Source organism: Mustela nivalis (assembly GCF_964662115.1).
Source record: "Mustela nivalis genome assembly, chromosome: X".
Taxonomy (NCBI): domain Eukaryota; kingdom Metazoa; phylum Chordata; class Mammalia; order Carnivora; family Mustelidae; genus Mustela; species Mustela nivalis.
The window spans coordinates 39,054,804-39,070,682 of NC_139040.1; the positions used below are offsets into that span (position 1 = coordinate 39,054,804).

Here is a 15,879-nt window from a genome sequence, read left to right on the forward strand (position 1 = left end):
TTGTGATCTCTGTCAAATAAATAAATAAAATCTTTAAAAAAAAAAAAAAAGAAAGAAATCTTTTCATCCAGGGGTGCCTGGGTGGCTCAGGTTAAGCCGCTGCCTTCAGCTCGGGTCATGATCTCAGGGTCCTGGGATCGAGTCCTGCATCGGGCTCTCTGCTCAGCAGGGAGCCTGCTTCCTCCTCTCTCTGCCTGCCTCTCTGCCTACTTGTGATCTCTCTCTGTCAAATAAATAAATAAAATCTTAAAAAAAAAAAAAGAAAGAAAGAAATCTTTTCATCCAATCACTGCCCAGGAAGAATGCTGTAACATTTTATCCGACCTGCTTTAGACTTGAAGCCTTATGGTTACCTCTTTAACAAAACCAACACAAAACCAAATGCTATAGCTGAGATCCCGTGCTCTTGAGAAAGAGAGAGAAATAACACCTTTCTTTCATTACATCCACTGAACTGATGAAAAGACTGACTCCTCTTGTAAGCTCTGCTCTTTGATGTCGCCCTGACGTAGGTAACAGGTTTCGAAAACCTTAGACTGGTATGACACTTTACAATTCACAGACAGCTTGAACAGAGAGAGCATTTGTTGATGACAAGAGCAAGTGGGATGGTGATGAGTGAGGACCAAGTAAGGTCCCATTCCTAAGGGAATGAGACTTCCCAGAACTATCATTGAGCCCTTCTCTCCAAATGGCTGAGCTACACTCTTGACAAAACTCAAGTATACCCCAAGGATCACCTGATCTGGTCCCCTGAAAGAATCACAAAAGTTTCCATTACATACCTCAACTTGCTGGCAGATCTGTATTAGTTTGGCCATTTGATTTTCTAGTTCACTGTTGCGCTTAACCAGGTTGGTGAGGTTCATCTCCAGAGTTTGCTGCCATCGATGAGAGTAGGAAGCCAGAGGGAAACAGGGAAGAGGGGAAAAAATAGGAAACGTTCAGTGAGCTTGAGAACCAATATTAATGTGGAGATCATTCAGTCGGTTGACAAAGAGTCAACAGACTCATTTCAAAGAGACACTGAGCACTTGCTGTGGGCCAAGCACTCTCCTAGGTGCTAATTCATAACACTGTGCATTTGCTCCAGGCTCTCGTTATTACAGGAAAGATAACATTGATGACTTCGTGGATGTAGGAATTTAATGATATTAAGACAACTTTATGTTTTCTACAAGATTTTTATCTTTTTAAAGTATTTCATTTTGCCTTCACAGTAACCCAGGGACATAAGGAGAAGAGGTATTATCCTCTCTTTTACAGATGAGGAGACTAAGGGAACTCTGTTGAACAAACAGTACTTGCAAACACTATGCTAGGCAATTTCATCTAATAACAATAACAGTCCATGAGGTAGGATACATTAGCATTGAGGACTGAGCTTCAGAATGGGGGCAAAGTGTTCTTTGCTGTCCTGTAATTAGTAGATGACAAAGCTGGGACTAGAACCCAGTTCTCTAGCCTTGGTCACGGCTTTGTCCCAGTATTCATGACTTTTTTCTTATTTTTTTTTTCTTGGAAACATTTGAGATTTATCAGTAGGTTCCTTCAGGAAAAAAAAAAGATGGTATTTTAACAGTGAGATTCATCAAAATCGAACATTGTATCTCACAGCTTCCCTCCTTTGGCCCTAAGGAATAGCCCCTGGAGATAACAGACTTCAAAACTTGATGCCTGGTGTATCAAGGTAGGACACCCATTGCTTAGGATTGCTTACTGGGACATAGATCCTTTCACTATATTCCAAGCACTTTGCAAATCTCTTTCAAATAACAGAAGTACAACAGTACTCAGAACTCTTAGTGTATTTTCCGTTGAGCAAGCTACTCCCTCCCATTCCTTATATGGGAAAAAAAAAAAAACAACAGAATGTTAGTCACTCTAGGTTGATAATGGGCTTTTATATTCCTTCCCATTCCCAAGTCTTCGGCTCTGGTGGCTGCTTCTCCTCTAGAACCAGTCCCCAAATCCACTTCTCTCTTACTCACCACCCCAACACCCCCACAAAGTCTGTTCCAAATGTAATACCCCATCTTCTTGGCCCTTATTCTGCGAACATTCCATCCCTCCGTTGTGTACACTGCTTTGTTGCTGTCTCCGTAGCGCAAAGTCCATGTTTTTTGATAGGAGGGAATTGGGGGGGGGGGCAAAGGGAAGTGGAGGAACAGGGAGAGGACTCGTGTACTTGGCCCCTTTCTTGTCCACTAAGTAGCTGTGTGTGGCTCCTCAGTATTCTTGGCACTGGCCAATGAGTCCATCCCAGACAATGTATTCCCATAGACATATGTATTTCTAAGATGGGCGGTCTGATCTCCCTTGTTCTCAAACTGGATTATGAGAACCAGCTTAATCTTTGCTTCCCTTCTTGCCAGATCTCCCTTGGTCTCTTTGGCTTTATTCCCATGGAAGTGATTTTTCCCCATTTATTCCACTGTTCTTGGCTTGGGCACAGGGTCTCCCCTGGCTTCTTTAACTCCCCAACCATCTCCAACCGTGGCCTTCTCCTTAGCAAGGTTAAGCCAAGTGAAGAAGGGAGAAAGAAGGGCAGCGACTGTTGATTTGGACACGCTCTCTAAGCTAAGGAGATGTCATGAGATAAAAAAAAAAAAAAAGAAAAGAAATGGCAGAAGTTCAGAGATTGAATACAACAAAAGGTAATGAGCACCTGCTCTGGTGAGGGGGCAGGGAATTCCAAGAGAAAGAGGAGGGGAAGCAAAGGTGGGTCTTGAAGGACAAGGGGGGTTTTAACAAACAGAGATAGAGGAGGACGGAATGTTCTATGCACAAGGAATAACCTGAGTGAAAGAGAATAAAGTATAAAGACGGGCTCAGGGAAGAGAAGTTGAATTTGGCTAGAACAGAGGGTACAAGCGAGAGGGGGGCAAGGCTGGAAATGCAGCTGGAGGTCGTGTTTTGAAGGTCTCAAACGCCTAGGTAGAGAGTTTATACCTATTTTTATTTTCTAGCAGTGGTGACTTGCCAAAGCCGTTGGAGCAAGACAATGGCATAATCTGGGCCACATTTATGAACTCAACCTACCAGCAATAATGTGGGGCAGACTGAAACAGGAGAGCCTAGGGGCCGGGACACTGGCTAAGAGGAAGCTGTCATGTTCAAGGCAGTTGGTACTGCAGGTCTGGGCCAAGCTGAGAGGATGATTGAGAGAAACACGTTTCGAGAAAGGACTTGTCACTGTCCACTACGCAGAGGACAAGAAATAGGAGGACGAAGTAAAAGCAGTTGGATTTGGTAATTACAAGTCACCAGTGACCCCTGAAAAAGGTGTTTCAGTGGGGTTTGGAAGCAAATGCTAAAAGGAACAGAGGCAGGGAGTCCCTCAGTAGTGACGACGTGGAGGTGGCAAGTGTGGACTTCTCTTCAAAAATCTGGCTGCGGGGGGGCACCTGGGTGGCTCAGTGGGTTAAAGCCTCTGCCTTCAGCTCAGGTCATGGTCTTGGGGTCCTGGGATTGGGCCCCACGTTGGGCTCTCTGCTCGGCGGGGAGCCTGCTTCCCCTTCTCTCTATGCCTGCCTCTCTGCCTACTTGTGATCTCTCTTTGCCAAAATAGATAAATAAATTTTTTTAAAAAATCTGGCTGGGGCTGGGTGGGGTGTTAAGACAGATCTACATAGTTCAATAAAACGATCCAGCTTAGGATAGACAATGGGCATTGGCAATGGGCCCCATGAGTTTAAGACTTCTACTAGCACAAAGGTCCAGATTCCCAGATCAGTGGAAACCCCATGTCTCACCATTGACGATATGGACAGAGAAGGTAGAGGTGATGTAGGCTGATAAACTCTGAGTAGACACAGCATTAGAAATCTGCGTTTCAAACTGTAATGCATTTCCATTCAAGCACAGGATTCCATGGGGAAAATGTTTTCTAACAAGTCCATGCAACCTGTTGCAACACTTGTCGTGAAACTAATAGCCTATACATAATTCATAGCGCTGAGCAGGACTAAAGGTCCCTGCTGTGTGTTCCTCATTTATGGCCCAGCACCAAAACTCGCAGCTTCTGTAAAGCCACCGAAAATGAAAATTAGGGCTGAACCCATAATTTGGGGTCTGGTTTGACTATGGACCTTGGGGTTACCGTCACAATATGGCAAATGCTTCTTTTGCTCGGGCCCCCTAGCAATTTGCAGAAAGCCAGCCCATTTTAACATGGCAGAACGAGAACTGACAAGATGACTCTAATTTCAACCTTACTTCATTAATATGAAAATGCTTGGAAAAATAAATCTCTGGCTAATGAAAACACCATCTGTTGATGGCTTTTTGCCACTGTTTTCTTACATTACGAGACATAATTTGAGGAAAACCCCGAACATTTACTTACTCACTTCCTCTTCATTTGCAAGGAATGAAAGCCTCCTCTCAAACTGGAATTGATTCTCAATAATGAACATATGCAAAGGGAAGCGGAGAATTGCTGCAATTATGCATTCCGTTTCCTCACTCTTCCTTATCATGCCTGGCACTGGCGAATCATTTAGAACTAGAAATTCGGGGCCACTGTAGGCTCGAACGATTGCATTGATTTGGCCAAGTAATTCTCTTGCCTGTGCTCTGGCTAAGTAGACCAAGAGAACACATGTACGTATGTGTCTGTGTGTCAGTGTGTGTGTGTGTACACAGTCTGCTTATGGAAAATTAAACGCATCTTTTTGTTGTTGTGTTGCTGTGGTTTGGTTCTGAAACACGGGTTTGTTTTGTTCTTCTATTGCGTCGTCCAGTGAATCCCTGGGCCAGGGTCCCTCTGTCCAAGCCTCATTAGCGTAGCTTTCTCAGAACAGCTGAAAACAGGACAAAGAGACAGCCAGAGTGGCAGGGGAGATTGGAATAGAGATATATGCCCGGAGGAAACAGGGAGGAGGGGATTGGGGTGGGGGTGGGGGAACTGGAGGTTGGCAGGGAAGCAGGATGAAGCTCCCATTTCCTGCCTCAGGAGGTTACCTCTGGGTCCTTATGTGCTTCCCCTGTGTGAGGTTCAGAGAAGCCATTTGCACCGCGACACTGAGACCCTAGTCACCTCCAGATGACAACACCGTTACAGCTTCCATGGAATTGTACACGGGTCTTAGCAATGTAACCAAAGTTTTAAAAGGCCCAAGAGAGCTAAACTGATGGTCCACACCCATTCCGGTTTTTCATCCGAGTTCCACTGCAGTTGTATCAGGTAGACTTGGCCTGTTTGGGCTCAGTTCTACCCTTCACAAAAAGGAGAATGCTGGCCATTTCTGAGATACCAGGCATGGCCTAGTCTTCCAGACAGCATCCCATAAAAAGAAATGGCTTCTTTAACCCTCTCAAATAATTGCTGGTGTGTTTGTTTTTTAAGATTTTTTAGGGCGCCTGGGTGGCTCAGTGGGTTAAGCCGCTGCCTTCGGCTCAGGTCATAGTCTCAGGGTCCTGGGATCGAGTCCCGCATCGGGCTCTCTGCTCGGCGGGGAGCCTGTTTCCTCCTCTCTCTCTCTGCCTGCCTCTCTGCCTACTTGTGATCTCTCTCTGTCAGATAAATAAATAAAATCTTAAAAAAAAAAAGATTTTTTAATTTATTCATCTGAGAGAGAGAGAGAGAGCAAGAGCACAAACATGGGGGAGGGGCAGAGGGAGAAGCAGATTCCCCGCTGAGCAGGGAACCCCATGCAGGGATTCAATCCCCAGACCCTGGGGACTGTGACCTGAACAAAAGGCAGAGGTTTTGCCAACTGAGCCACCCAGGTGCCCCAATTGCTGGTTTTTATTATTTTTTTCCATGTCTCTAGACACAGGTGGTTTCAGATAACTTTCTCATTGGCTCCCTCAAGAAACCAAGCTATCCGTCAAAACATTGCCTCGTCATTAAAGCTAGAGGTTCCCCTGACGGCACACGCTCTCGACCACTATTGCCACCTCTCATGCTCCATGAAGGCACGTGTATTCACACATAGGTGAGCACACTGACACACCCCTACCTGACACCACTCGTCTTGAAGCCTAAAAAGGGGTGACGTCTGCCTGTACTAGTTAAACCTGTCAAAGTGCCACCAAATGCATGCAAACTCTTTTGCTCTCTAAAAAGCACTAGAGAGCAGTATTTAAATCTACACAAGTTCCCAATTGTTTTGATGTGGGAATTGACCTTTGGGGGATTCAGGAAGAGAAGGGAAGGGAAGAAAGGCCAATATACCCCAAACCTTGAGCCTTCCCAACTCACAGAAGACAGCTTCATCTTTAAAAATGATCTGAGCCAGTGACCCCATTACTATTTCTCGACATGCTCTTTTTTTCTGACATGCTGTCTGCTCACTGATGTTCCTAGCTCTTCCAAAAGCCAGTAACCAAAAATCTTAGCACACTTTTGGGGTCACATTCTGCTTTCCTTTTTTAACTGCTTCTCTTAAAATACTTACTTTGCTTTTGCTTCAGTCTGTCACTTTATGTATCAATTACATATGGCCTTTCAACAGCAGAACACACCATCTGGTCTAACAACTGAAGCCCACACCCTTCTGCCAGAATGTGTTCCTTCCCCAAACATTTATTTGCTGTTGTATAGACACGGGCTATGTCCCAAAATGAGATACAGGTGATATACTGGATCCACAAGGTCTACACTACTTGAAGTTCATTAGAGAATAGCCAGACTGGTCCTCAAGCCAGGTGAGCCAGGTGGCCATCTCTCTTCTTTCCGGAATGTTCTGACACCATTCCACAAACACCCATGCCTCGCCTAGTGCCCTTATCAGGAATGCTACACAAACCATCCTGTGTTTTTTTGTGTGTTTTTGTTTTACCCTCTCCTCAGGGGCATTGCATGGTTAAATCTCTAGCTTAAATGTGTAAATTTTTATTTGGACCTTCTAAAAAAAAACCTGTATTAAAAACCTAAATCCAGGGACGCCTGGGTGGCTCAGTTGGTTAAGCAGCTGCCTTCGGCTCAGGTCATGATCCCAGCATCCTGGGATCGAGTCCCACATCGGGCTCCTTGCTCAGCAGGGAGCCTGCTTCTCCCTCTGCCTCTGCCTGCCATTCTGTCTGCCTGTGCTCGCTCTCTTCCCCCCTCTCTCTCTGATAAATAAATAAAATAAAATAAAAAAACCTAAATCCAGTTGTATTATTTGGGTAACAGAATAGTGAGCCAAAGCCGACTCTCCTTTTCTGGAGTCCTCAATGTTGTATTTTACTTGAGCTATTCCTCTTCAGTTCCCGCCTCTTGCGCACACCCTCTCCTTCCTCTTTCACACACTCTTCCTTCGTGTCTCCATTCTAGACCCTGACTGTGCCACAAGGCTCAATCCTGGGCCCTCACTCAGCTCACCACTGAATGACTCTGCCTCCACGCTGAAGGCACTCAGTCTACATCTCTAGCCCTGATCTTTCAACCACCACAAAGGCCTGAATTTCAACTCCTTCTAGAACACTTGCCCTTGCAGTTCTGAGAGTACCATGTTTTCCCTCCTCCAGATATTTGAGCAAACTATTTTCTTTCTGCTAGAGCACTTCCCTTACTCCATCCCTGTTCCCCAACTGGGCATCCAAAAACCCTCCCAAAGCCTCTTCTGACGGATGTCCCTCCCATGCAGATTTCTCTCAATCCCTTGTGCTTCCATTGTCATAGAACCCACCACAGTGTCTTGTAACTGTGTCCTTGACTATCATTCTCCCCACACTGAGCTGAAAACTCCACCAGGGTTGGGACTGAGCTCTTTTATCAATATAACCCCAACATCCCTTCTGGTACTTGGCATCTAATAGGTGTTCAGTAAACGTTTGATGAATGAATGAATGCTGAATGACCCATGATTATAACAAACTCAAGGCTAAAGTCAAATCATCCCACCCAAACTGTTAGCCCCTTCCAAATTTCCCTACTTCTATCCCCAGTACCACTACTCTTCAAGTCATCTCCTATTCCAAAATCATTTCTTAACTCTTTCTCTCCAACATCTGTAACCATAGAGTCAGCCATTCACCAAGTCCCGTCCATCGTTCTTCACAGTCTCCAGTTTGACCCTTCTCTCTAACAAACTCATTCATGATTCCCTGCTTTGAGCTCCATGACTCCCTTTCCCTGAGTCCCTTTGCACTTCCTACCGTCCTGCACACACCTCTGTCATGGCACTTACCATACTGCTTTGGAATGTTTGATATACTTATCTGTCTCTCTTACCAAGTTCAAAACTCTGCAGGGCAGTGACTGTGCCTGATTTCCTGTGTCCCCAGCTCCTACCGCTATGACTTGACCAGTGTTCAGTAAACAAAGTGAGTGCTCATGAATTGTTTGTTAAATGAATGAATGACTCCTTGGCCTTGATCCCTGGTGCTACAGTTTAAGCTACTATCTGTCCTGTCTTCAGGGGAGATAAAGAACAAGACATTACCTCATTACATCAACCATTCGAGAACTTGCGTGTCATTATCACATTGCCCCCCTTTCAACTTTGCTTCTTTGGGCTTAGTAATTCTTCTTTCCTTCATCTTTCCTCACCTATATTATAATTCTGGAATATGTTCCTTTTCCCAATAAGAATAGACAGGATTTTCATCCACCTAGGAAGCAATCTCTAAGTCAACATTTTGTAAATTGTGCTCGGACTGACAACTATTAGCTCCTTGCAGATGGTGGTGAGGAGAAGACTTGGAACAAGAGAAGCTACAAAAACAGAGAGATGGCAGCACAGATAATAGGAGTATCCACTTGCTAAGCCTGCTTTCAAACCAATTTTTTTAAAAAAATAGAAAACATCTTCTGACACATTAATACTATGTGAGAACATAGCCAGAGACTCCATATAATTATTCGATGGAAAAAAAAAAAAACCACAGGAGTTCAGATAAGTCTTAGCACACAGTTCGAGCAGAGATGGAATAAAAAGCCTTTTACCTCCCACCCCCACAAAATGAGTAGAGATTTGATACATATTAAAGTAGTGGGGAGCACGTTGTAGAAAGAGCACAGAGAAGCCAGATCCAGAAGCAAGACTGATCCTATGATCATGAGCTGAAGGCTAGTTTAGCTAGTTTAGAAACTGCATGCCAGATATTAATTACCCTCAACCCCATACTTATGTGTCCACCACCATATCATAGAGAGTGTCAATCTGGACCCAAACACTTCGTTTATATGATATTTTGCTACTGTGGTTCAATACCTAAGCGGGTGAAATGGAGAAGTAACTTTTTCTGCTCCCTCACCTATAGTAACCCAGCCTGGCTTCACTGAAGCTTCTCATCATGAGAATTTATGACATGGCTCATTTATTAGGGAGATCTTAGTCTCAGGATAGATTATACTGAGGCCATGACCCTTCTTAGGAAGACCATGCTCACGGCCTTATGCTCATGGCATCCTCATACCCAACCTCTCTATAGATACGCCCACAGAAGATGAACACAGACGCTCTCTCCTCCTCACACACAGTGAAACACATAGACAAACAAACAGAGGCATTCTCAGCCGCTTAGCCACGCAGAAATACACACACTCATATATGGTGACACATACCTATGTATGCAAATATACTTCCTCTCAACCCAGGCTTTCATAAAGAGCTTTCTTTCTTTCTCTTATATTAATAGTCATGCTGGTTCTGAAACAGTCAAATGCCCAGTGGTAGATAAGTTGAGAGGGTATCTGTCTTGGCAGACAGAAGTGGGTGTCGAGTGGGTGAGCAGACAAATGACTGGGAGAAGGTGGTGGCTGAGTGAGAATGGGTGGGTGGATGACAGAGTGACTGAGTAGGAAGAAAGGCAAGTAATCAACTCTGATAAGATTCTAGAATATCATATTTTCCAACCTTTTAACTCTTGTTGTGACTTTCCTTTGAACATTCTCCAAGTCTCATATCTCCCTTCTCTTTGTCTAGCGATCTTTAGCTCTCTCTGTCTCAGCCTCTCTTTCCGTGTGGATGGGGGGGGTGAGTGTGTGTGTGTGTGTGCACGCGCACACACACACGCGTGCACACCTTACTTTCCCATAACAAAAAGCTTACTCTGGTGCCAAGTAATATTTTATAACAACAAGATCCCTGATATGTAAATGTAACTGCATTTAAGAATTATTTGTAGTAATGAATTTGTGGAAATGTAATGAAAAAAAGAAAATGTGCTTGTTTATTCCTTTCAGGAAATTCCTCTATTCCCTCTGGTTTTCATCAGCTATATTTTTGGCAGGCTATGGACATGGAAATGTGAAGACATCACTCTCAAAGAGAATTATAATAATCACATCTGATTTATACAGATGTCACCATAGGGTTAGGCAGTTGGAAAATCCAGCAATCCAAATGAATAGGCACTTAAAATAAGGACATGCCATACATTTGCAAACACTCAGTTTTTTTTTAACATTATCAGTAGTCCATGGGAGATTTTTTTTTCCAGACCTCTGAAGTGGTCACAATGGCAAGACAGATTGATATGTTACAAGATGAGAGCTAAAGCAAGCGATAGACGCCAGTGGTATACTTCCCGCAGATCTGTTATAAAGATTCCATTCACTTGGATGCCTTGAGCATATACTGTGTATGCAAGGCACGAAGGAGGATACTGAAGAAATAAAAGACATTGTGCCTGGCCTCAAAGAATTCATGGGATAGTTGAGGTGTTTTAGAGTGGACCTTATGGGGTTTTAGCTGGGGACTAAAGAATGAGTAGGACTCCTAAGAGGGTCAAGAAAAGAGCACAGGTCAAAGTTAGGAGTCACCCAAAAGAAGGAGTGGTGTGTTCAGGAGACGGTTAGGAGGCTAGTCTGGGCAGATGAAGGTAGCATGTCTGAGAGTGGTAGCAGGGTAAGACAGATGGGCAGCACACGAATCAAGTCGTACAGGATTTAGAATGTGGAGTTGAGCTCTGTCATCAATACAGACCATTGAAATGTGACCTCTTTTTATAAAGCCAACACTTATTAATGCGACAGTATCGATCTCTTTGAAGGAGAGAAACTCGTGGGCCGATGAAAACTCTTTAACATGTGAAGCATTTTTATAGAAATGCAGCAAAATATCACAAGTTAAGAATATATATTGGGATCGGGGCGCCTGGGTGGCTCAGTGGGTTAAGCCTCTGCTTTGGGCTCAGGTCAGATCTCAGGGTCCTGAGATCAAGCCCGCCTCGCCTTGGGATCTCTGCTCGGCAGGGAGCCTGCTTCCCCCCACCCCACCCCACCCCCGCCCGCCTCCTCTCCGCCTACTTGTGCTCTCTTTCTGTCAAATAAATAAATAAAATCTTCAAAAAAAAAGAATATATATTGGGACTAGCTCATGGAAAGAGAAGGGACGGAAGAAATAATGACTCTGATAGGCCTTTCTCCTGTGAAGAAAATTATTCTTTGGAATTGAAGAATTAATTGAACCACTAGTGGCCTTCGGAAAGACATGTAGTTAGAATGGACAACTAAATAGGGATAATAAACCATAGTAAGTATCCCAAACCCTGTCATCCAGTTTGAGCACATGTTAAGAAGATAGGCTGGCTTCTGGTTATTCTGACCTTTCATCTTATAACATACCAGTGTGTTTATTCTTTATTGAACAAATAAATACTAGAAACCACTAATCCTACTCAGGGAGGTTAGTACAGAAAGGGTAGTTATCAAGGTCAACGGGGAAGCTCCAGAACCGAAAAGAACAAATAAACACCATTTCACTTACTGGTCGGAAAGTAAAACCCATAAGTATATGTAGTATCCTCCTTCCCCTTCTCTTGTAGGACTGTCATGCTCTCTCAGGGCCAGTGGAGTAAAAGCCCCAGGCCATCTCCCCCATAGCTTCTGACAATCCGTTTTCCCCTTTCTCCCTGGGGAAGAATCTGGCAGGTTAAGGGGATAATCCTAAATGCTTATTGAAATGAACCCAAAGAAGTAAGAATACTGAGACACTAAAAGTCAGACCTCCTCTCTGCTTCATGTGGAGAACTCATAGCCTTTACACCAAAGTGATTCCCCACACATCCAACACACACACGCACGCACACATATACACTCACACACACTCTCTCCCGCCCCAAAGTCCAAGATGTTCCAGACAACATAACAAACCACGCGGTTGGGAATGATTCATATGTTTCCACTCTCGGTCCAAAAATGAGCCAAAAAAAAAGTTTCCACTTAATTTATAATCAGAATTTTCTGCACGTTTCCTAAAAAAATTAAAGGGGAACAATTCAAAAATCTGGCCTTTCTTTCTCCAAAGATTACTGATTAGTTACAGACCAAAGTATCTTTTGGTAAAATACTTTTGTGCTCCAACCAGCCCCAGAGACTAGGGCTATGGCTGTGTGGTGCCAAATAGCTAATCAATCATCCAGTGTTTTCGTGTTTTCGGATGTTTTCAAAAAGCTGGTGTTCTGCAGATACAGGCTTATTCTATCCAGTCTTTTGTTATCTCCATCGTACATATGGATACAGAGTTTTCTGTTTGGAGTGTTTCTCAAGGCCAATGCCTTATTATAGTTCCAACACCTGCAAATATTTGGCAGAAACTGCTCCATCCTCTCCATATCCCCCCCTTCCTGCAGCCCCACCCCCACCTCTTGCCATTACGAAGCTGTACGTTTCTACAGTATGTCCTTTCCTTGATGCTGATAATCGTTTATCTGTGACCCATGAAATGTGCAATTGCCAGAGCATAAAGTTAAGTTGCAAATCACATTTCATGGGCAAAACTTAGGTCCAAAACAAAACGGCGGCAGGCCACAGCAGAAAGGATACTTAACGTGGGGTCTAAAAGCCGAGTTCCTGTTCCAATTCTGTGACTCTGACCGAATCACTTAACCTCGCCAGGTCTTAGTTTATACCACGTTACAGTGTGAGACTTCAGCTAGAACAAGTGCAGGGCCTAGCGTGTTAGGCATCTAAGAACTGAAATCAATGAGCTTATTCCTCGCTATAGTTTGGAAGGGAATGAGAATATCACCCTTGAGTGAAATCCACAGAAAAATGCTGAATTTCATACAAATTTGTAAATATTTGGTATAAATAAAAATCGAAGGCGGCACAAACCATTGTCAGCATGACTACTTCTCAATACTGCTTGCAACAAGTTACGGGAAAGGAAAATATATCCTATTCAGAGTATTGCTTCCATCGCCAACCATGAAACTTTTAGGTAAGTTACCAGGACTTGTTCAGGACATGGCAAAAGGAAAATCCCCACTTCCTTCTTGCCCTCCTTCCATCCTATCTGGGTCTTCCTTCCAGCTTGGCTTCTATATCCAGGCCCTGTTTGGGGGTGGTCATCTTGTTAGTCATTTAAACATTTATTTTTCCTGGAATTTCTGCTAAATAGCTCCCTTCGTAAGAGCAGTTAAGCCACACAGCGGGCAGGCAACGGGAAGAAAACAATTTGCCGGAGCTGACATGTGTTAACATCAAAGTGAGGCAATAGGGTTTTATAAAATAGGCACTTAGTCTTGTGCATAAATACTATGCGGCATGACAACTTCGGAAAACTCTGTCCACGGAACACAAATTAAAGACTGGGAACTTCCAAGGCAGGGACTGCGACCAAGGGCTTCAGTCTGCAACCCACAAAAACGAGCACAGGCACAAAATCGGATACTGGATTCAAGATTTATTGCCTTCAGTTTAAAGTTTTAGTTCAGACATTGGATTATCCCTCCTGACTTCTGGTAAACTAAAATTCCTTTTTTTAATTTTTGGTCCGCTGTTCTGTCTGGGTTTGGTTTTTTTTTTTTTTTTTGGTTTTGTTTTGTTTTGCTTTTTAAGGCAGGCTTAGAATGAGCCCCAGTTAAGGGCTTGAGGGCAATTAGTAGCAGGCAGCCAATGCCAGGCCTTTGTTTCTTTAGCGCACTGAGCGGGCTAACACAGACTCTACTGTCCTCCACACAAATCTCCCGCCTACATAGAGACACACTCAGACACCTCCACAGAGACACGCCCAGCTTTCCCATTGCTCTCCCCATAGCTGTGCATATCAGCACATATGCTAATTATAGTACACCTACACAGGTACTCACATACTTAAAAGAAGAGGTGGAAAGATCATGACAAAGATATGTAGTGTGCGATGTATCACTGACAGAGGAGAGAGGGACTCGTTTCCCTGGATGGGCTACTGGAGTGGCACATAGGGCCAAGGGCTTAACTCATCCAGACCAGAACTGGCCAGAGGTGAAGGAATGAAAGCAGGTTTATGCAACTGACAAAACAGGTTCCAGTGAGAGCTTGCAAGTGGGTAGGCTATTCCTCACGAGAGCACCTTGGGAGTTAATGGACTTGTCACCTAGGCAAGGTGGCCCTAGCTTTGTTAGGGAAGTCACTAACTGTACAGCTACGTATAAAAGAGACCAAGCTGTGTAAGGGATATTTCCCAGATCCCTTACCTTGAGTTTCTCAAATCGGTCATTCAGGGACGCGACCTGATGGTCTCGGTGACGTCCCACCAGTTTGCATAAGGCACAAATCAATTGGTCATCGGACACACAATACATGTTCACTTTCTCATTCTCATGGTCCAAGCAGGTGATCCCTCGGAGATGCGTGTCGGGCACTGGTTCTACCAGGCGGTGGCTGGTGAAAGGTTTCTTGTTGGGGTGTGTGGCCCGCAGGCAACGGTCACAGTAGGAGACCTCACAGGTGATGCATGTTTTCACTGCATCCCTTGGCGGGTCCTGCTCGCAGAACTGGCAAGCAATTCGCTCACTCGACATGGCCGTGCTGGGCCTATAAGTCCTCTCCCGGCGGCTCTCACTTGGGGAATTGGGCCCACTGACGGAAGCCTTCTGGAAGCGATCGATGATGTTCTGCAAAGTCACATTCCTCTTGAGGCCGTCCAGGCCCCGGTGGTTCAGCGAGATAACATACCTGCACGTAGGACACTGGAAAGCAGTAATGGGTTCAATGGATTCACCAGAGCTGCAGCTCGAGACCAGGATGCGGTGGGCACAGCTGAAGCAGAGGCTGTGGGCACAGGGGAGCAGCAGGGGGTCCTCGAACAACTCCAGGCAGATTGGACAGGTCAATTCGGACTCCAGTGTTTCCATCTTTAGTGAAAATAATCCTGCTGGGGCATTAAGAACCACAGAGGCTGGGCTTTCACCTGCAAGGAATACAAAGCAGGAGTCACTAAGCGTCTCCAAAGGAAACGTGGATAGAGCGTTGGTTCCACGCTCACCAGCGGTGACTCGGCGCGCTGGATTCCCCGAGCGATGCTGGAGCAAGAGGAAAGCCAGCTGGAAATTAATCAAAAAGCCTTTTGCCCCCTGCTTCAAGCCTTGCTTTCGACAAATGCCCGAGTTTAGGCTTCTGTGCTAATAAATAGAACTGTGTGGCCACCTCTGAATCCTGGTTGACTGGTTAAGACTACTTTCCAGCTCACAATACCGGCGCGGGGCCATCCCTCACATATCATCCACTGGCATCTCTGGTCCTGGACTATGATGAGCCTGAGGCCTTGCGAAATTCTCCATCCCCATTTTCCAGTACCGTTTTGTATTTTATGTCAAGCAAGCTTTGCACCCCGTCAAGCTCAATGAGAAGGGACTGTGCCTTTGCAACTTACTCATCAGTAGCTGCGGATCAATAATGAAGATGCATTATCTTGTGGTTTTGGCTGGGTTTTATTAGTACACACCCACTGAGCGGGCACAGGCCTGCTACAAAGCGCACCTCCCTATGTGTGTTTTCAGACATCCTAAAACGTAACAAGATGCAAACCAACACCCAGATACAAATTAGCAAGGCGAGGGGCCAGAAATTTTCAGATCTGGTAACTTTCACTTTGGTAGGTGCCACCAGAGAGTAAAAGAAGTCACCCAATTAACATGAAACTAATCTCTTGGTCAATCTCTCTCTTCTTCCACAGACATTCCTGAGCTGAACATAATAGATACTGCCAGGGGTCCTCCGTTAATTAAAATCAACAC

The 15,879-nt window shown here is 44.7% G+C and overlaps 1 protein-coding gene across 8 annotated transcripts in view; it reads right to left on the minus strand.

Moving 5' to 3' along the window:
• Positions 1-15,879, minus strand: part of MID2 (midline 2) — a 99,800-nt gene that overhangs the window by 71,341 nt on the left and 12,580 nt on the right. For all 8 annotated transcript variants that reach the window (XM_082717357.1, XM_082717359.1, XM_082717360.1 and 5 more), the window contains 2 exons: positions 14,338-15,053; positions 786-881 (listed from right to left, as the gene is read on the minus strand). In XM_082717357.1, the coding sequence (XP_082573483.1) occupies positions 786-881; positions 14,338-14,997 (756 nt within the window). In that variant the 5' untranslated portion in view covers positions 14,998-15,053. The remainder of the gene's footprint in view (positions 1-785; positions 882-14,337; positions 15,054-15,879) is intronic.